This window comes from Mycteria americana, chromosome 1, assembly GCF_035582795.1.
Source record: "Mycteria americana isolate JAX WOST 10 ecotype Jacksonville Zoo and Gardens chromosome 1, USCA_MyAme_1.0, whole genome shotgun sequence".
Lineage (NCBI taxonomy): Eukaryota > Metazoa > Chordata > Aves > Ciconiiformes > Ciconiidae > Mycteria > Mycteria americana.
In genome coordinates, this window is record NC_134365.1 from 119,818,278 (window position 1) to 119,837,879 (window position 19,602).

The window sequence follows — 19,602 nt, forward strand, 5'->3', positions numbered from 1 at the left end:
ACTTTTTTCTAGATGCACCTAGTTATTACATATTTTCTCAACATGAGTTTTTATGAGGGAACTTTTAAAATGTTCATTTTAAAGTTTTTTTACCCTTGCGCATAGGGTTGGGGGGGAAACATTGTGGAAAATGCAGTTTTTGTAATATTATTAAATACATTTTCAAAACTAAGATGTGACAAGTCCAGACTTTTACTGCACCAGTGGTGTCTACTTTCATGCTGCTCCGTTTGCCACTGTGATAGTTCAGTTTGTTCAAATCTAGCAGTCAAAACCCTTGAAACACAGAAAAGCTGGGAATCAGGTTAAATCACCTTAGCTTTGAGGGGTTTGCTCTGTACGTACATTCCACATGTATCCTGGTGTTTGTTTAGCCCAAACACTCTTGTCCTACATGCATATCAATGTATCTATAGTTAAATACATGCGCTTATATATATATATATGATTATTTGTGTATATAATATAGAAATACAGCTACGTTGTTGTTGTCAAATACTGAGTAAATCTAACAGAAAAGCATTTATAGGCACCTAGTTTTGTTTGTTCATTTAAATATTTTAAAATAAGGACCGTCCTTGGGAAATTATTTTTCTGTACATGGGAGGATATATTTAGGACCTAATTTAAAAGAATAAAGAACTGCAGTAAGAATACATTAAACTAGCCTGGTTGCTTGATAGTGGTCAAAGGCTCTGTTGTGACCATAGGTGAATTCCTTGTGCTGCTTGTAAAGATGCAAAAGTGTCACTAACCCTGGATTTAGCAGTCGGTTCTGGGATCTTAACGTGTTGTGCAAGTGAAGGGAGCTGGTGCTTTGTCTGAGACCCCCTGGCAGCAGCTCCTGCCCTCTGCGGTGAGCACAGGTGAAGGGGAAGGCTGGGATGCAGGAGAGTAGGGGAACAAGGGAAGAAATAGGGGCAGAGCTAAAAAGTAAGAGCTTGGTGAGCAGCAGGATCTCTGCCTGCCCCCAAAAAGCGCGGGTGGGTGTCCATTGGGTGATGGATTGGAAGGGCAATCTCTCCCAGCTGTGGTGGCTGCTCCATGGTATAACCCGTTCTTGCCAGGAGGAGGAGGGAAGCTTGGGTGTGGGACCGTAGCGCTGGTCCAGGTGCTGGTCCAGCTCCCTGCCTCTGCTCTTGCTCCCTCTTGCCACACCTCACTGTGTCTTTCAGGTTTTCCTAGGGTTGCACCACCACGCTCACCCTGGGATGGGGCTGCTTTTGGGGTGACCGGGCAGCACTGCTTGGAAGGCCATGCTGGTGCGGAGGGACCTGCACCGACCCTCCTGTACCGCATGCATCCCACCTAGGCAAGGCCCATAGCAAGCCACCGCAGCAGGTACGTGCTCCCCTCGTGGCGAGACAACCCCAGTCCTCCGGGGAAAAGGCAAAGCTGCCCCGCGTGGGGCAGGTTTTCCTGGGAGGCTTTGGCTTTGTTAACAGCTTGTGCAGAATTACCCTGTTCCAGTCCTCAAGTAGCTGAAGAGGAATTTAGATTCCGGCAGCCTTTGCAGGCTGTTTAATGGGTACTTTCTACTTTGTGTTGGTAAAGTGTTGGGGGGAAAAAAAAAAAAAGATAGCCGTAGTATTTTTTTCAGTGTTAATACTTAGAATTGGGGAATCCTCCTCCCTGCTGGTGGTGGTGTTACTTTTTAGTGCACTTTTTGCTGCCAAACAAATGGTATCAATTAGTTTCCTTTTTTTTTTTCTTATAAAAGGAAGTATCGTACTGTCTGTAGTATTCACGTGATCCTAAAAATTGCAAAGGCATTATAAAATAACTCTTATGTGTACGTCTTAAGATCTGGCCAAACAGGAGAAAAAGTTACTTTTCTTTTTGTTTCGGAGAAAATGGAATTAATTTGTATTGTTCATTTACATCACATCTAACTATTCTACAGTAAAAATTCATACTGTGAAGTTGGTTTCTTCTGGTTTTTTTTTAAAAGCACTTATAATAGCTATAATGAATAATTATAAACCAGACACCACTGTTTCTCATCAGACAGTTTCAACTGTACTTGGGTTGCTGTGAATGTGTTGTTTCCTCAGCCACTCTTGGTTAAATAATTCTATTTACAGACACGGTCCAATTAAGCAAGAGTCCTTAAAATGTGTTCGCCTGTTTGAGGAATTGTGCCGCTTCCCAGACTGCAGTCACCGAGGTGGAAACTGCCGATAAGGTTTTAGGCTGTGCGATTTGTTTGACACAGATGAGACTGTAGCTGTGCAAGTGAACTTATGCAAGAATAAATAAATTTTTTTTTAAAGTTTAACTGCGTACTGTCACATTCTTGAGATGCACTGAAGAAGCAATTATTTTGTCAAAGACATTAAATAAATCTTCAGATGAGTATTTGTGACAAAAGACCTACACAGGTGTAAGCAAAGTAGTAGACACAGCAGCCGGGTGGTAACTTACCAGCATTTAATGCCTGACACGTGCCACTTTTCATCTCTGTAACGTATTGTTTGCATTTTTTTCAGATTTGAAAATTGGGAGTTGACCAAATCTGTAGTAAGACAGCAAAAAACAAATTATCAAAAAATAATAATTAAAAAACCACCCACCCCAAAGAACAACCAAAGGCACTTGCTTAATAGGCCAGGTGCCATTACTTCATGCGCCTTACGATGTTACACAGGCCCTGCTCTGTGGCCAGGCACACCAGCCACAGTGTTTACACACCTTGTCAGTGACCGCCTGTGGCTCTGCCGCCCGACAATATAGAAAGTTCCACGCTGGTCTCTCCCCTAGTTTTTGTTAATAATTACTGAACATGGCCAGCTGCCCTGAGAGCAACACCCTCGGTATCCTAGTAAGCAGTGGGTCTGGTTGTCTGGTTCAGCACCCACTGACGCCTGCACCTCGAGGATGTATTCTTTCGCAGCTGTTTGGGGCTGTGCGGGCACAACGGGACAGCGCTGTGGCCAAAGTGCCACGCCACAATGGTTTGTAAATCACAGCTGCTGTAGCGGTAGGTGAGACAGGACACGTCAGGAAGCTCGCCAGCCGTTCGGGCTGCTTTGTCCAGGCCACGTTAATCCAGCTGAGCAGGGGCCGGCATCTCCGCTGCACAGCACTGAGCTCTGGAAAGCCGCATCGCTGCAGGTACAGCTCCCGGAGCAGCACCAGGAGAGGAAAGGGGGGTGCAGGAGGCCCCTTTGCACCACTCACTGCCCCACGGCCCGCTCAGCCTGCCCCTCTCGCAGGGCCACAGGCCTCCAGCAGCCTCTCTGCCCTGCCTCTGAGCCTCCTGGGGATCCCAAGTGCCACCCACCCTTGTCACTGACCCCACAAGCTTCAGCACTCCCTCCCCAGCACGAGCCCACCCTGCTGCTCCCACCGCCTCCAGAAGTAGCACTTTATTCTGCCTCTGGGGTTCCTGGGCCAATTCCATCCGCCCCTCTCCTGTTCCCAGGAGGGCTGGCAAGAAGCTGAGCGCAGCATTTACTTCTCCTACCCCCCTCCAGGCAGGGTGTATGGCCAGCAGCCCTGGGCTGGCCCTGGTGGGAAATGTACTTCCAGCAGGAAGTACCAGAGAAAGCACAGGGCTAAATAGTCTCTCCCCTGCAGGGACTACTTCTGATTATTAAGTGTTCTGTTAAAAAAAGCCATGGCGAGTTAACAGGTTTCAATAACAAATGAACTGAAATGAGCTAGCACTACCAGTTCAACACCCCACCCCTGCGATAATGGCATCCCTCCAAAACCTATCCAAAATGAAGTCAAACATCAGTTCTTGACCAAGAACCAAGCGGGAGAAACAGGCATTTTACACTCCTTCACAAGCCCGTCAGACTATCTGAACAGAAAACAGAGGCACAGCACTTCAAGGACAGTCAGAAATTTGTGTCCAGCTGTCACCTGGGAAGGTGACAGGTCATATAGCCAGTCACGATGACTCTGCTGTGGCACCCATTAGTTGTGAACCCCTGTCCCATCCCAAACATTTTTGTACGCAGTTTTAAGTTACAAACACCTTCACCTCTCACTAGTAAGTTTTCAGAGGGCAATTTTAGTTTAAGGCATATACAAAACTCTCTCCAACGATACAGATGTGGAAGTAAACTGGGCCTGATACAGCACTTGCTGGTGAGGATGCACTGATGACGCAACTGTTTCCACAGCCACTGGCGCACTTATGAAAGAATCTGCCAGTCGCAGTTCCAGCGTTCACACCTTCCACACACAGAACCAGCTCGTGCAGCAGCAGGACTGTCGCACCGCTGTCCTGACAATACCCTGAGTGACAGTTTTCTCTGGAGATTGACAGAACCTCAGCAGCAGTGACCCCATTTATCAGCTCCTAGAGCATTACTCTCCGTTTCCTTCACAGCAACGCTCACCTGCATCCAGGGTGAGCTAGCTTTTCAAGCTGCGTCATGAAATGTTCAGTGAGGACTAAGTGAAACTCACTGCAGCTTCATCACCTTTCTCCCTCAGCGCTGTGTTTCCGAATCAAAATACTTCACACGATCTATTCAAGCAGAAATAATTTTATTGTTTCCATCCGACAGGGTTAATCGTGAATGATGAGGACAGCTTGCTAGACAGTCTCTCTCATGATTTTGGTGAGTTTCTGGATCTTTGACCTCGTTGACATGTCCACGTACTTCTCCCCAATATTGACAATCATGCCACCAAGGATTGACGGGTCAGTCTAAAGAAGAAATATTGAACAGAAATTCTCTTAGCAAAAATTTGTTAGCCTAGTATACAGTTTTTACACTAGTTAAAAAAAAAAAAAGCTTTCAAAAGAACCTTTTTTAAGATAACTTTGGAATACAGTGACTGCAAAGTTAAGATTTTAGTAATTACAGCATCACCAGATTTACAAGAAAGCACAGAACTATGTAATATAGCAACTAGATTCAGTAAAATGAATTTTTCTTTTTAAAGATCAGAGAGACAGAAGCCAAGCTTAACATGAACTTGATGAAATTTATTTACAAGTCAAAAAATCCAGACCTTGGTCTCCAGCTTTAAGACCTCTCCCTTAGCCAAGAATCCACTCAGAGCACTTTTTAGCTCAGTAAGGTTGGCATCATCCAAGGGCTGAAAAATAGGAACAGAAGACAAGGAAAATGAGGACTTGAAAATATTCAAATGATATAACAAGAACCCAAATTTTCTATTCAGATTCTTCTAAAGACAGACACTTCCACCAGGAAGGCAGATTAAGCAGCCTTCTTGAACAGGAATAACCAAAGGACAGCACAGAGACAGCAGTCGCTTTGTGCCCTCCTAATTTCATGAAACATTGCATTATTTGTGCACATATTCCCAGCAAAAGTTCGATGCTGACATCTTCAGATGGCAAGCGTCAGGAATCCATGCTTGCCAAAGTAAGCACTTGATGGAAAACCTTGAGATCTACCTCACAGCGGTGTTCAGGCTGTACAAGGAAAGATTAATTTTGCTGCTTCTAACAATTAAGATCATCAGCTTGAGAAGAAACACGGTTTCATGTAAAGCACTGGGCAGTGACTGAGGACACTGGCAGCAAGCCTGCAGGCCTGCTGCAGGCTTGCAGAACGCTCCTGGCTAAGCACACCTCTCTCCATCACCACGGAAGAACTCTGCATCCCTGTGGGAGATAGATACACTGTGAATTTGTCCTTGTTATCCCTACAAGTCGCTTGGATACCACTGAGATAGAAACAAAAGGGTCTTCACCGAAGAGCAGCACCTCTGTGTTACTGGCAATTTAAATAATTTCTATTTTAATAGCTAACAGCTTGAGAGCCAAAAGAAACTAACAACAACAACAACAACAAAGCAGCAGGAAAGTAACTTTACATATGAAATATTTAGGAAAACTTGTGGAAAGGTTTGCACAGGCTTGTGAGTCCACATGTCCCTGAAGGCTATAACTAAACTGACAATCTGTGCTCATGGCCTACGGGGAGCCAGTTATTCTGAAGTGGATCAGCCTCTTTATTTAGTCCAGGTAGGCAGTTTACTGTACCCCTACCCAAGGGCTACAGATTTATGTTAAATACCTAGCTGACCAGCGTCCCGCTCTAACAGACCTAGGCATGGATCCATTAACAAAAAAGTTACCAAAGTGCCAGAACCACCTCCAGCCTGCTGTTTACAGCTCATGGAGGCACCATCTTCCCTCTCACCTTCCTGAGCACCAGCCAGACTTGCCTGCCTGCTACTTTTGAAAAAGTCTTCCTACAGTTTCGGAGTTAGCCACTCTGTCCTGATTACTGCAGGTGGTGAAGTAGGTAGCTGCTCCCCATGAGGCACAGCACCAAGCACCACAGGCATTCTCAGTCCTATCAGGTATCTGCCTTGCCCTAGTTAATAGCTCCTCTATTAGTTCTGACCTGATCTGTATGATCCTGATGACAGAAATAAGAGCAGGGGCAGTTGTACCTGCAGACCAGGCTGACTTTTATCAGCCACTGGGTTCACACACAAGAAGGAAAGATGTTACCTGTTAAGCTGAAACGGGAGGAACAGGTTTAATTTTTGATCAATAATTGTTGGATATCAAAAAACTATTTGCAGAAAGACTTTGATCTTGGTAGAGCTGAGGTATTTCCTCACTACTCATATAGCAAGTACTTAAACTATGAGAGGAAAATTAAGCTAAAGAAGTTTGCCTTTTAGACCGCTACCTCTTAAACTCGATCTAGAGGTTCCTAACTCACCTGTGCAGTGGTGACAGTGCACAGCACTTCTCCTCGGTATGCACTCATGATCTTCCCAAACGCAGAAACAATGTCTGGAGTGTGACGCAAGCGACCGTTTTCAGCAAGCAAATCTGGAAGAGGCAGATGTATTGAAAGGTTTAAAGCATGCAGTAGAAGCAGATTTGCTTAGCTACCAGTAAACACAAGTAGTCTCAGAAGTTTTTCAGAATTCAAATGATTACTCACTCATCAGGTTGACCGTAATAGGGGACATCTTCTCTTTTGCTAAAGCGTCACTCACTGCTTTTTGTTTAACTGCGCTCTTGGTATGAGGGTTCATAACAACACCGGATAGCTTGGGGTCCTTCAAAAGAGTCTAAGAGGATATACAAACAACATGATAAAGACCAGGAGTTTTCCAGGCATCACAGGGCCTAACTGGACTACCCGAAGCAGGCAACATGGTCACTCACTGAGCAAGAATAAAGGGGTCAGAAGGAGATAGGAAGTGAAATGGTAGCTCCAGCTATAGCTCATTTACAGTATGTTTCTTTTAGAGCTGATGCTCCTCCTGTATCGCTTTCAAGCAGGTTAACATCGGGGGCGCAGTGCAGAGAGCAGGCCTACTAGTCCAGCTGTAAGTGGGAGTCCCACAGCGTGCAAGAGCTGGGCCCACCTCCCTCCTAACAAGAAGCAGCAGGCGAGCCCCACCACCCCCAAACCCCCGTGCCAGCTTAGGCAAACGCGGGCTGGAGAGCGCCTTACCGATACTCGGCTCAGCTCCTTCTCCACCTGCTCCAGCTTCTTCTGCTTGGTGGCGGCGGAGTACAGCGCGGTGGCATAGCGCCCTTCCAGCCCGTACACCTGGATGGGGGGCTGGGGGCGAGAGAGCGGGCGGGCGCTGAGAGCGGACCCGAGCCGGGGAGCCAGCGGCTGCCTGCCGCTCGCCGGGCCGGCGGCCCCGCCGGTGACCCCCCTGCCCCCCTCACCTTGACCAGCTTGGAGACCGGCCTCGCCGCCGACGTGCTCAGCTGCCGCACCTGCGGGGCGCACAACGGCCGGCATCGACTCGCGCCTCGCGCCTCAGGCACGGGGGCGCGCGCCGACGGGGGAGGGGAAGGGGAAGGGAACGTTCGAGACCCCGCGCGGGCGCGGGAGGTGGGTGAGGGCGCACGCGCGACACGCCGTTTCCTTCCCTTCCCCCTCCCAACACCCCGTGAGGGCCGCGGGGCCGCCGCCCCCCAACTTCACCTTCAGGGAGAACCCCGCCACCGCCGCCATCTTCCCCGACCGCCGCTCGAGGTCACAGCTGAGGCCGGTCCCCGAGGTGAGGCAGCGCGCAGGCGCGGCGGCGGCCACCGCCCCCGGCCCCACGCTACCGGCCCGCCTTTTCTGCCGCGGGGCACACTGGGAAAGGGAGTTCGTCAGGGAGACACCTTCCTACCGCACCGCACCCCGCCCCGCCTGCGGAGGGCTGTGGCTCCTGAGCGCGGGCAGGGAGGGCGGCCCCCGCCTCCCCCCTCCCGCACTGCCCGGTGTCCCTCTGCCCAGCGCCCTCCGAGCAGCTTGGCTAGGCCCTGCTGGCAGCTGGGGGAGAAGCCGAGCGCTAAGGAGCCCCAACCGCTGGGCAAGCCCGAGGGGTGAGGCTGGGCCCCGCCGGCATACCGCTGCTCCTCTCGTGGGGAACTGCTGCTTGGCGCGGGCGGGGCGGCCTACGCTTGGCCCGCGGGTGAAGGAAACGGGAGCGGAGCCTCTGTGGTATCCCTGCCCCGCACGGGCTGGAGCTCCAGTTGAAACGTCCCCCTCGTTGCCGCTTCTCATACCCTGGTGCTGAAGGCGGCTTTCCTCAGGCATTGGCTGGTGGTGCGGGTCTCCGGAGAGGACCAGAGTGGCCAGGGCAATGGCTCCCCTTGGGTGCCTCACCCCTGCCTCTGGCTGTCCTGCACATGCAGAGTTACACCCAGCTCCTCGGCTGGCCGTGCATGCGTTTGTGGCTTTGCAGGTGGAGGGGCCAGGGGATGGGAAGAGCAGTCTGGGCCACAAGGGCTGCTTGGGGGCCTTGCAATCGCTGTAACAGGGTGCAGTGACCCACCACCCTTTCTCACGTTCCTGTAAGGGTCCTGCAACACACACCCACGCATATCCCTCTGTTCAGATGCACCAGGAGAGCAAGAGTCACACAAGCTCTTCAACAGAGAAAGTATCAGCTATGCTTTCCTCACAGACATTTCTGCTGCCCTCTAACACAATGAAACTACCTCTGAAACGCAATGAGCTATTTCCTCCCCTCGGATAAACTAGATCCAAACGTCTCCTGGGGCAAAGACACAATCTCCCAGGTAAAGCATACAGTAGGCAGCTCTGACTTTGTCAGTCTCTCTGCATGACCTTGAGCAGCTCACTCGGGTCCTGCCTACTACTGAACTATCTTGAATGGTTAAACTCTTTCTTTTCCTAATTCTTCCATCTTTTCCGTAAGAGAAGGTAAAACGCTTGCCTGCTTCGCAGAGCTGTTACCAAGTTTGAGCAACTATTTTCTGTGGTGTGAGTAGCTCAGATGGGCGGTCCTATTGAAATAACAAAGCATGGCGTTAATGAAAAGCATGCTGCGTGAAGTCTGCAGGTCAGACGTTAAACACTAGATGTTGCTGTTGCTACAAATTGAAAGCGAAATGATCGCTTCAGCTACGTCAAAAACAGAGGATTAGAATAACGCTCTTTAGGAAATACAGTCTGAATAAAAGAGCTGGTCTACCGTCCCGCCAGAAACACGACAGTGTCACCAACAGGCTTTATTCTGGATGTCAGAATTTAGTTCTGTCTTCTATCGCTGGCTGTATTTGCTGTGGTGGCATTCAAAGGCACAAGTATAGTCCATGACAGGTTTAAGCCTGACATAACACCATGCTTCTTGATAATTTTAATAACTACAGTACTAAGAAAAGCATCTATAAAATGTAGAAAAATATTTGTTTTTCTTTAGCAAAAATCATATTTTTTTTGTGTGTGATAATATGCATGCACTGAATTTTGGAATGGTGCAGAGAATGAATTTATTTGAAGGGGGGTCCCGTATCCCAAATTCTATTACTGTAATTCTGAAATATTCTGTGATCTTGTAGCATTTTAATACACAATTTATAAGCCACAATCTGGCTTACTGAGGCCAGTCAAATCACTGAGAGCTGAGGGTACTTTAATGGACTAGAGATTGGGTCAAATCCTAATAGTGCTTTCAAGAATTAGAATCAGAGCACCTCTCACAGGTTAATTTTAGACAAGTAAAATCCCACAGGTGATAAATGGCTTGTACCTTTATGCCTTATACTGGAAGGAATATTTAAATCCTAATAAAACCTGTTCTTGTATTTGCATATCTGTTATAATAATGGATTCCTCCATCATCATTATATGGGAGTTTTTAGGAGGTTTTTTTTCTCCTACAGAACAATTAAACTCCCCATACTGCCAATCCTTCATCATTTCACATTTACCTCTGTCCCTGGTTTCAATTTGGTCACTTAGTGAGCACCTGAACGTTTACAAGCTCTTCCATGAGAAACACCTGGAAGAACATCCACTTGTGGGTCTGCCGCTTTAGTGCTTCTAAGATGTAACCTTAAAGTAGGTTTAGTGAATATAGTGATATTATAAACATCACATTGTTCTCCTGTTGGGACAGATTAGAACTGAAACAATGCAAAATATATTTTATTTTCCTTTTATTTGAGAAATCTTGAAAATAATTGGTCTGAGTTTAGATACATTTAGACACACTCTTGTTCTTATATTGAAGACACATGGACTTCACACAGGCCACAGAGTTCACTGTAATCAGCACTTTTATGTCTCTAGAAAGAATGTGATGATTCTTCAACCGTGATAGTGGTGGGAATGTGTTTCGATGTGGGCCCAGCTGTGTCAGGTGTCATAAAACTTGTAGCAAGTCTTAGACCATGCCACGCAGAACTTGCAGCACGTAGAGGTAAAAAGGAGATGAGGTTTGTAACAATGCCTCTGGGGTTCTCATAGTGATGAGAGAGTATCAGGTCAGTGCCACAAAACATGCCAAACTTACCCTCCACCAGACTATGGCCAGCTCCTTAAAAAAAAAACCAAAACAAAAACCACCACTCATAAATTCTAGTAATTATACTAGTGACCCAAAATTTTTAAGCAATGCTGCAAACACTGAATACTTTTCTCCCTCACCTTGCAACTCACCTGAAACATGAGCTTTCAGCCTGTTTTGAATGCTGTTCTGCACCTGCTAGTCAGTAATTGCATCCGTCTTTTTCCCTTTAGCTGAGCCTGGCATTCCCAGACTCAGCATGGGAGAGTCCCAGAGCAGCCAGGGTGTAGCTGGAAACAAGTTCCTGACCTCTGTAAAAAGTTTGTTATTTACAAGAAGTGGAGGAGTTTTCCTGTCATGGTGCTTGAATTAAGCCCAGAGAATGTGGCACAGAAAAGCTATGACCCAACTCACCTCTGCGTTGCTACTGTGTTTTTGTTTCTGCAGCTGCTGAAGGAAGGTTTTTGTTTGTTTTGTTTTGGTTTTTTTTTTCTTTCTGCCGGGGGCTGCCCTTTATCTTCAGCAGAAACAGTTGGTACACTCACTGAATCTAATTCACCTGCTTGTTTTCCATACCTCTGCTCCATAAGCAGTTCTGCTTGGGCAGGTAAGTTCCAGTGCTCTGTCACGCTGACTGCCCGGGGACTAAGCCTTTACAGGCAGAGTGACCCACCCACTAAAATCTTACTGCCTAGGGAAGACCTGACTCATTTTCCCATTAAGAAAAGGGTTTCTCACTCAGTGGCAGGGGACAGAAAACACTTCTTTTTTTTCTCCAAACTGGAAAGAATGGTTGTAAAACCACAAAAATGGTTAGGGGAATTCAGAATAGGAGCAGGAGCAATGTTAATCGAGTTAAGTGACTGAACTCACTGACCTTAGCATCAGAACACTCTACTGAAAGCTCTTCATAGCAATACTTGCAAAAGCAAGCACCATTGCCTATGTTCTCCTGCCCTCCAAGGGAGGTTTCAATCTAGCATTGTTTTATGACAAAATGATTAATCGTTACGATTTTATTGTGCATGTTATACTTCTGAGGTGCTCATGCTGTTCTAGTTTATTTTCCATGCTACCATAGTAATCTGTTGTAAAAAGGGGAAGAAAACCACAACTAGGTGCTTGTAGCTTCCTTGGCAAAATATCTACACTTTTAAAGTGTAGACTTAAAAAAATCCACACTCTTTTAAGATATCCAAGAAAGCCTGAAAAAATAGTTTAAGGGTGAGCTATGATACGGTTTTTATAGGTTGGTGAAATAAGCACTAATCTGCGAGGCTTTATACTAGAAAAAGTGATGTGGCCTCACTTGGACATTTGACCATTTTAGAGGTTGTCCATGAAATATCAATGGTAAAAAGAACTGGTTTGGGAAAATATGTGAATAATAGGCATGCTTTGGTGTAGGTAGTACTAATAGCTGAGCTTTACCATTTCACACATTGGCAGAGGAGCAGTTAGAACATCGCACTGAGACTCGGGAGATTTGGGATCTATTTTCAGCTCTGCGTTGGGCCTGCTGATTGGCTTCTAATTATTCTGCGCCTCAGTTCCCCCATCTGCAAAAAAGCAAGAATGAGACCAACATCCTTTATAAACAGCTTTAAATTCTGTTGATGAAACACACTTTATTAATAGCAATGATACCTTCTCACACACGCTGCTGTTAAAAAAAATTTTGTAAATTCACAAATGTCAGTCAGATTACGGTGATGTGCAAGTGGCTATGGAGAAAATAAAGAAGAGGAGGACCATCATGTTCCATCACTGCCATGGAATATGAGATGTTAACCTGGACTCACCTCCGGAGTCAGAATGGCAACACACAGAGTGAATTAGAGGTGTTGGTCTATATTCTTGCGGTCTGTCACAGAAATGCCCACCAAACTGGCAGAATCAGCAGATATCGTTGACTGAACAGGTCTAGAACATGAACCACCCTCTCAGCCAGCACTGAAAGTGCACCTTCAAGTGGAAGACCTCTCTTCCTTCAGTTTAAACTTGGGCCAGATACTGGCCTGAGTCATAGCAGGGTAGATCTCTAAAATACACAAGTCAGAGGTATTTCTGCAGAGCTGAGACCCCAGCCTGCCATCCACTCATCACATGTAGATCTTCATATCTGCCTTAAACTGAACTTAGCTGTCTTGTGCACGGATGCAAGGATCTTGCCCAATGTGCATATTGCAGCATTTTGTGTTAGACAGATGCCTCAGAAGATTCTGGTTACATATTAGGGCTACAGCTTACCACAAGAGGGAAACCAATACTAATAATATAACTTTATTCGCGTATTAACTATGGTTATTGTGGCAAGGTTTTTATCCATTTCAAGGCTGTTGCATGTCTCCTTCTCTTTCCTTGTAGCAAATGGGCATTTGATCATATGTCAGAAACTAAAGAACATTATTCCACATTCCATTTGCTCAATGTTCCGTGAAATGAATTTCATGGATTTGCCTGTCTCATTTGAATGGCGAATAGATAAACCTGAAACAGAAAGTTGGGAAGAAACTAAGCTGGTTCTTTTCTTAACATTTAAACAGTTGACATGCAAGTAAGGGCAAGTTAGGTGGGCATGGCACTTCATAAAATAAAGATGGTGTTTTCCCTCATTTGGCTGAGCATGAGAAATTAAAGACTATTCTAGGAGTCATAGACATAACTATTTCTAGTAGCTCTTACCCCATAGTAATGACAAATTAATTCAGCAAGTCCTCTGATTTGTTCTTTAGCTTGTTTTGCAATGTATGTATGTAAGCACCTTCTTTATGGATTCATTTATTATGGCAAACCTGATCTCATTTACTCTGCTGCAAACCAAAGTAACTCCGCTGATTTCAGGAACTTCATTGAATCACTTATCTTGTGGTATGGTGTCTGTGAAAGTCACCCTTGTTCAGATCACATGTTGAAGGCTTAAACCTGATAGGTCAAGATTTGTCATTACATTTCCTTTTGCAGCCAGACGTTATAATATGCATGTGGCCTTTTGAAAAAGGTCTTCGTAAAGTGGTGAAAGCAGTGCTTTTGCAAAAGAGAATTTTAAAAATAGTCTGGGTGTAACAGAGAAACTGAATGGGGATTCGTCAACAATATTTCTTTGGTTGATGTTTTCCTCATCTGTCTTCTAAATTGCTGCAAGATATAAATATATGAGAGTCGCTGTTCAGAAGATTTCTGTAGAGCATTGCTGACATATGACACTGGTTAGAGATCATAATTCTTGGTGTTTGGAAGTCATGATTTTTGAGGAACAGCAGAAATGTGAAGCCAAAAGCAATGCAGAAAAACATGTATGTTGAGGCTTCCTATGAAGACCCCTAGGGTGTTCCCTGCAAGTGCAGGAGAGGGAATCAGGGCAAGGTTGTGAAAGTCACAGACATAGATTGCAGGCCCCAAAGGACATTTGCATAACTAGCTTCTTTGTTAAAATTTTTTTTAAATACTTTAGGAGCATTTTAGGTATTTTGTTCTCCACACTACTGCCTCCCCTTTACCGCAGTGATACCTTAAAATGCTTTCCTAAAGATGCTGCTGGTCTCAGGGAAATTGTCAAGCTTAGAACGGGAAACATAGCCAGAAATATTACTGCTGCCCAAGTGGGCAGACACCTTTCACAGACCCTCACAGTACATTGTTGTTCAGGTATTCCCACACTACTTTTCTCTCTTCTTTCCCTCCAATGCTGTTTTAGGCCCCTGTCCCATGTGTATATATGCATGTGTTTAAGTACACGAGCAGTCACACTGCCTCCAGTGAGAATATTCACATGACTAAAATCATGCACTTGCATAGGGATTTCCTGAATGAAGGGCATAAAAGGAAATGGCCAGGTTAAAAATAATGGGTTGGTTTTATCCCTGATGTAATGCCTTTGACACTAGTGGAATTATACAGGGCTGAAAGGGATCCAATACGTCCAAACAAAGAAGTATCTCCAGCTCCCTCACCTGCCAGTTTCCGTATCTATGTTTATGGCATAATCAAAGTCAATCCTCCTTTCCCCATGTTTGGGCGGCTAAGGCTGGGGGGAATTCAGATCACTTTGCACCAGCAGGAGCTGCTCTCCTTCTGGACAGTATCTCCCCAGGTCCCAGGTGTGTTTGTCCTGCAGAGCTGTCGTGCCCATGGAGCTTTACCAGAGCCCTGTGTCCTCATTGCCCAGCACTGCCACAGGGGTGGCCAGGGCAGCCAACAACAGAGCAGGTCTTGCCTGTCCCGCCGCTTACCTGCTTCCAGCTGATGCTGAGCCATTTCGTGGCCTTAGCAGGAGCTGCTGTTCTTGGGGCGAGAGCCCCTCTTGTCTCCGTTGGTGTCTAGGTTGCTTCTCTTTGTCTCCTCCACCAGTGCTGCTTTGTTCTGTGAGGGTATTAAATGCTCCAGATGAATTCTCACACTTGAAAACAGCTGGTATGTAAATAAAAAAAAAAAAAAGAAAAAGGTTGTTAGGCTTAGTAGAAACCCCTCTTAAAAATTTTTCTCCCTCCTTTCTATGGCCGTCCTGCCCCGTGCCCACGCAGTGTTTGGGAGTCCCCAGCCCGTGCCACTGTGAAGCTCTGACGTGGGACCTGTGTGAGGCTGAACTCACACCCACAGCTAGGCTTCTGTGCAGCTCGTCTGTAGTTTTCTCCAGATCACCAAAAGCATGTGCCATACCTGCCTGCTCACCCCGATACTCACTAGCATGGGATAGACCTCTGAATGTCAAAAGTTAGGGAGTCAGGAGAGAGAGGAGAAAAAAACCCACCCCAAAACACAACGCTGAATAAACAACCTCTAGCATCCAGGGCTCATGACTGCTTTTGACAAGATCTATCTTTAGTTATAATAGTGAGTCACATCATTGTGATCTGACTTTACGGTTAGTTTGAGGTATGAGCCAGGCCATGGGATTGAGAGCGAGAGCATCATGGGATGTAGCTGTAAAATTCCACTACTCGCTACTCTCTAAATCAGGTTTGAAGAGCATTAAGAAACAGGAAGCGTGGGGGGTGGGGGGAGGTATTTTTTCAGCGGAAAATTATTGCAGCGCATGGTGCATTGTGATGTAGTTCATCAGTGCAAGGAGAATAATAGGGGAGACGTATTAGCAATCGGAGACCGCCGTAATAGTCTTGAGCAAAGCACACCTCTCTCCGCATAGCTCTGTGTGCAAAGTGTCACGTCTAACCCACCCCACCAGCCACTACAAGCTAATGCAGGATTTTCTTGGATGGTGCTGCGTTGCTTAGCAACATTGCTAGGCAGCATGCTATACATCACGCACGGCACCGGCTACTACGGTGTAGCAGGGCTGCTTCCAGTTATTTTTCTGTGCTATAAAATATTAATTTTCTGCTCGCAAGCAGGCACGGCACCAGGAGGTTGAGGGACACTCCCTCCCAGGTGGACATGTGCAGCTCCTGTTGACTGTAACGGGAATCACAAGCAGCCCTAGGCTGAGCTGAGCTCCTGCTATGTAAAATGTGGGCGTGATTCTTGAGATATAAACACTTGCCATGCCTGAGATGGAATACAGGTTGGCTTTAACGTAAATAAATAAATAACGAGGCAGTGAAGGTGATGTGACAGACAGAATAATACATGTAACATATACCCCCCTACACTTTTTTTCTTTGACTGGCAGCAGATCCTGTTGTGAGGACCGCGTGTTTGTGTATACAAAGAGAGGGACGTTTACTCGACATTCTGGGATATTTTTGAGGCTCCTCCACACCACGGCATTGTTGGATGAAAGCTCATATCACAAACACCTGTGGTGGTTTTTTAGGCTGATGAGTGTGATTTCAGTGGAGTCTGCCTGCCAAGCCCCCTCCCCAAAAGGATTGCATAACCAGCTGTTGCATGCACACACACACACAAAGAGAAAACCAATCCTATTGTACAAGAAGCTGAGGTGTTATTACAGAAGGCAAACAACAGAGACCCTGGTCCCCAGAGCTAGAGAGAAGATGGCATCTGCAGCTCGCTTCAGGTGTGCGGACCCAGAACTAGGAGCTGTCTTGTCCGAGGGCAAAAGAGGCCTCTGCAAAGGGTCTACACAGGACAGGGTTTGAATAGTTCTGAAATCTCCACACCTAAAATGTTCATTTTTTGGACATATCGTTACTGATACTGTTGGCAGGTGGCAAGAAGGGAGGGATGCAAAAGAGCTCATAAAAGGCAGCAGATAGTTTCTGGCATCTGAACACTGTTTTTTTTCTTCTGCACATCAGCGGACAGACTCATTGTTTGAGCCAAGCAAAGAGGGAAGCAAGAGGGGAAAACCACACTGTCAAAATACACAACGGTTTGTGAGATGAACAGCTGTATTACCCTTCATTTACACTTGCAGATATGGCAGCACTGATGGAGTCAGCAAAACTGTGTTTTGTCCGATAACTATTTTTGGAGAGAGCAGGAATTTAGTTTTAGCTTAACCCATTCTATTGTAGGCACACCTTAATGCATCTTGGGGTATATGGTGGAACCAGATAAATCAGATTTTTCTACAATAGAGTGGTATGTCTTCGCACTACAGATCCCGGAGGAGTACAGCGACTGCAGTTTGATACAGAAACCGTTCTTGTGGCGTTCAATGGCATGTGTCCAACAGCAGAACAAAGACAGCGACAGAACTTCCATTTCACGTTTTTCACCAAATCGCGGCAGACTGAAGCAAATTCACTGCCCAAGGCTCAGCTCCTCTGTCAGGCTCCTCAATCTTTGTACATAAGACCAATTTAATCCTGGGAGAAGATGTTCAGAATTTGCACTGAGGGTAGTATATGTACCTAACACTTTGGAGCGAGAACTACTGCTACAGACAAGTAAAATATCATCCCTCTTGTACCTGTGCTTCAGGCACAAGTGTCATCTACAAGCCTGTCCTGGTTTTGCAGCCATTTTTGTCGGGCCAGATAAAAAAGAATATTTATAATCTGTCTTTTTTTTAACCTGAAGGACTTTAATTGGAATGATTGCCCAGTTTTATTGCTAGATTTTTAGCAAGATATTTCTTCCATAAAACACTTCAACAAATATCGACAGCAGTCACAGTAAAATTGAAGCTGTATGAAAAATTTGCAGAATTTCACTATACGTTTGCAAATCTTTCTGTCACTTCACAAAGCCTCTCAGCACTGACCACGTGACAACAGGCGGAGTTTCTGTAGTTTTGGTGAATGAAGACCAAGCAAAAAAATACAAGGCCGGTAACTGTGCGCGTTCACTGATGGCTCAAGGAATGGCTTCCCCTTGTTATTCAGGCAGAGATGTGAATTGCTGCAGAAAGACTCCCATGAGTGGTAGAGGAATGCCAGAGCCAGCGCAGGTCTAGGACAGCCAGGGCGCTCTGCCTAGTTCCTGCCAACGTGAGGACTTCAGCAGCAGAAAGGTACTTTGCTATGAGCATGTCATTTATACCTGCTGCAAGACCTCTGTGGAATCTTAATACAAATGACCATCTCTCTCAGCCCTTTCTGAGACTTTCTCCGAGAGTCATCACAGCAAAATTTAAAAGATAAATTACACCTTACCACAAAATGGTGCCAAATACAGCACATGCAAGTGTCTAAGTCTGTGCAGAAAGCAGAATAGTGTTATGCAGGGCAGCAGTAAAAAAAGAAACAAGCTAATCTCTGATGACATTGGAAAAGAAAATAGCTGAAGGACTTTTTCTCTCTGTGAGTTTCATGGTAAATACCACTCAGTTTTTGCTATCATTAACATCTTATTATTATGACTACTATTAAGCAGTAGCCCCACCTACTTTTGTCTGTCTTCTATGGGCACGCCTCAGCATTTTACGAGTGGGAGGTTGTGCTAAGAGCTGGAAATATTGGATCATCATTTCATTACCACCTGGCTTGAAGAGCGGATCCATTAATCTGGTTTTGTAGGTATCTGCTGTGAGAAAGTAAGGGAGGAGGCCGCTACAAACTCTACTATAGTTACTGGGAAACTGCAATTGTTTTTTTAAAGAAGAGGCAACATTTCCCTTCTACTTCCTTAAATTGATCACCACAGCTTCATTTTTTCCCTTTCTTCTATTGATTTGCAAGAAATAAGGTTTGTTTGTTTGTTTCATGCTCCAAGAGATGTGACAGTCGTCTTTCTCTCCAAATGACTCAGGGTCAACGTAATCTGAAAAACAGCTCTAACAGAACAAACTTTTCACAGATAAACCCACAAGAACTGAATGCAGTGCTGGTCTCCTCCAAAAACTATCTGCATGTTTCCCTTTCCTTTATATCTATCTAGTATGTGTGGATAAGGGACAACATGTAGTTATGTTCAGAAGCAGAAGAGCTCTTCTATAAAGATGTGGACAACTATGTGCTATGTCAGAGAGGTTACTTGTCACCTACTTTACCTGGAAGAACTCTTGAAATGAATATAATTGGGAAAAAAAGTGAAAACCAACACTTAATAAAAATTACGTGCAATCAGATAGGATGTGTATGTGTTTGTGGGGGTATTGGTCTCCCTGACTCTCTCTGATACTTTAAAAAACAGTATTAAAGTTATGAGCCAAGCCCCTGAGAATGGACAAATGAAAGAAGGAGACTAGCCTGATCGTCTGCCCCCTCTGCACGTGTGTTTTAGGACAAGCTTTTCATTAAAGTCACGTGCTATTTGTTCATAGAATACCCACCTCATCCCCTCGAAGCAGGTGGCAACCACTGAATAGTGTTTTCAGACCCCTGTCTGTCTGGGTGAAAGCGTGATGGAAATGCATTCAGGAAACCTCCCAGTGAAGGACTGGAAGCATACATGCAGAGTATAATGCAGAAGTCACAAGCTAACTAGTGAAGACGAAAAGGAAAAAGTCAACTTGTTCTGTAGCTCAGTGCTGTCGGTCCTGAGCACTGAATGTAGTAGGTGTCCTTAGATAAA

General features: G+C 45.6%; 1 protein-coding gene and 1 long non-coding RNA gene across 6 annotated transcripts; both read right to left on the reverse strand.

Moving 5' to 3' along the window:
- Nucleotides 1-4,486: 4,486 nt before the first annotated feature.
- ATP5PO (ATP synthase peripheral stalk subunit OSCP) lies at nucleotides 4,487-8,049 on the reverse strand. Its single transcript, XM_075517985.1, has 7 exons — nucleotides 7,902-8,049; nucleotides 7,640-7,690; nucleotides 7,416-7,526; nucleotides 6,897-7,026; nucleotides 6,669-6,781; nucleotides 4,975-5,061; nucleotides 4,487-4,666 (listed from the first exon to the last, which is right to left on the reverse strand). Exons 1-7 carry the CDS (start codon nucleotides 7,929-7,931, stop codon nucleotides 4,553-4,555), a joined length of 636 nt encoding a protein of 211 aa, XP_075374100.1. The 5' UTR covers nucleotides 7,932-8,049; the 3' UTR covers nucleotides 4,487-4,552.
- Nucleotides 8,050-10,355: 2,306 nt separating this feature from the next.
- On the reverse strand, nucleotides 10,356-15,558 carry LOC142417380 (uncharacterized). Of its 5 annotated transcripts, XR_012777975.1 has the most exons (5): nucleotides 15,473-15,558; nucleotides 14,955-15,132; nucleotides 11,137-12,281; nucleotides 10,875-11,033; nucleotides 10,356-10,752 (listed from the first exon to the last, which is right to left on the reverse strand). It is a non-coding gene; the product is annotated as an uncharacterized LOC142417380 (long non-coding RNA). The 5 variants fall into 5 exon arrangements; XR_012777974.1 differs by lacking the exon at nucleotides 10,875-11,033 and having other exon boundaries at nucleotides 12,154-12,281; XR_012777972.1 differs by having other exon boundaries at nucleotides 10,875-12,281.
- Between the last annotated feature and the right edge of the window lie 4,044 nt (nucleotides 15,559-19,602).

Coding starts and splice junctions, on each gene's coding strand:
- ATP5PO (XM_075517985.1), bottom strand. CDS start 7,931: ATGGCGGCGGTGGCGGGGTTCTCCCTGAAG. Junction 6,782..6,896: donor TATTACGGTCAACCTGATGA/GTGAGTAATCAT, acceptor TGCCTCTTCCAG/ATTTGCTTGCTGAAAACGGT. Junction 5,062..6,668: donor GCACTGTCACCACTGCACAG/GTGAGTTAGGAA, acceptor CCTATTTTTCAG/CCCTTGGATGATGCCAACCT.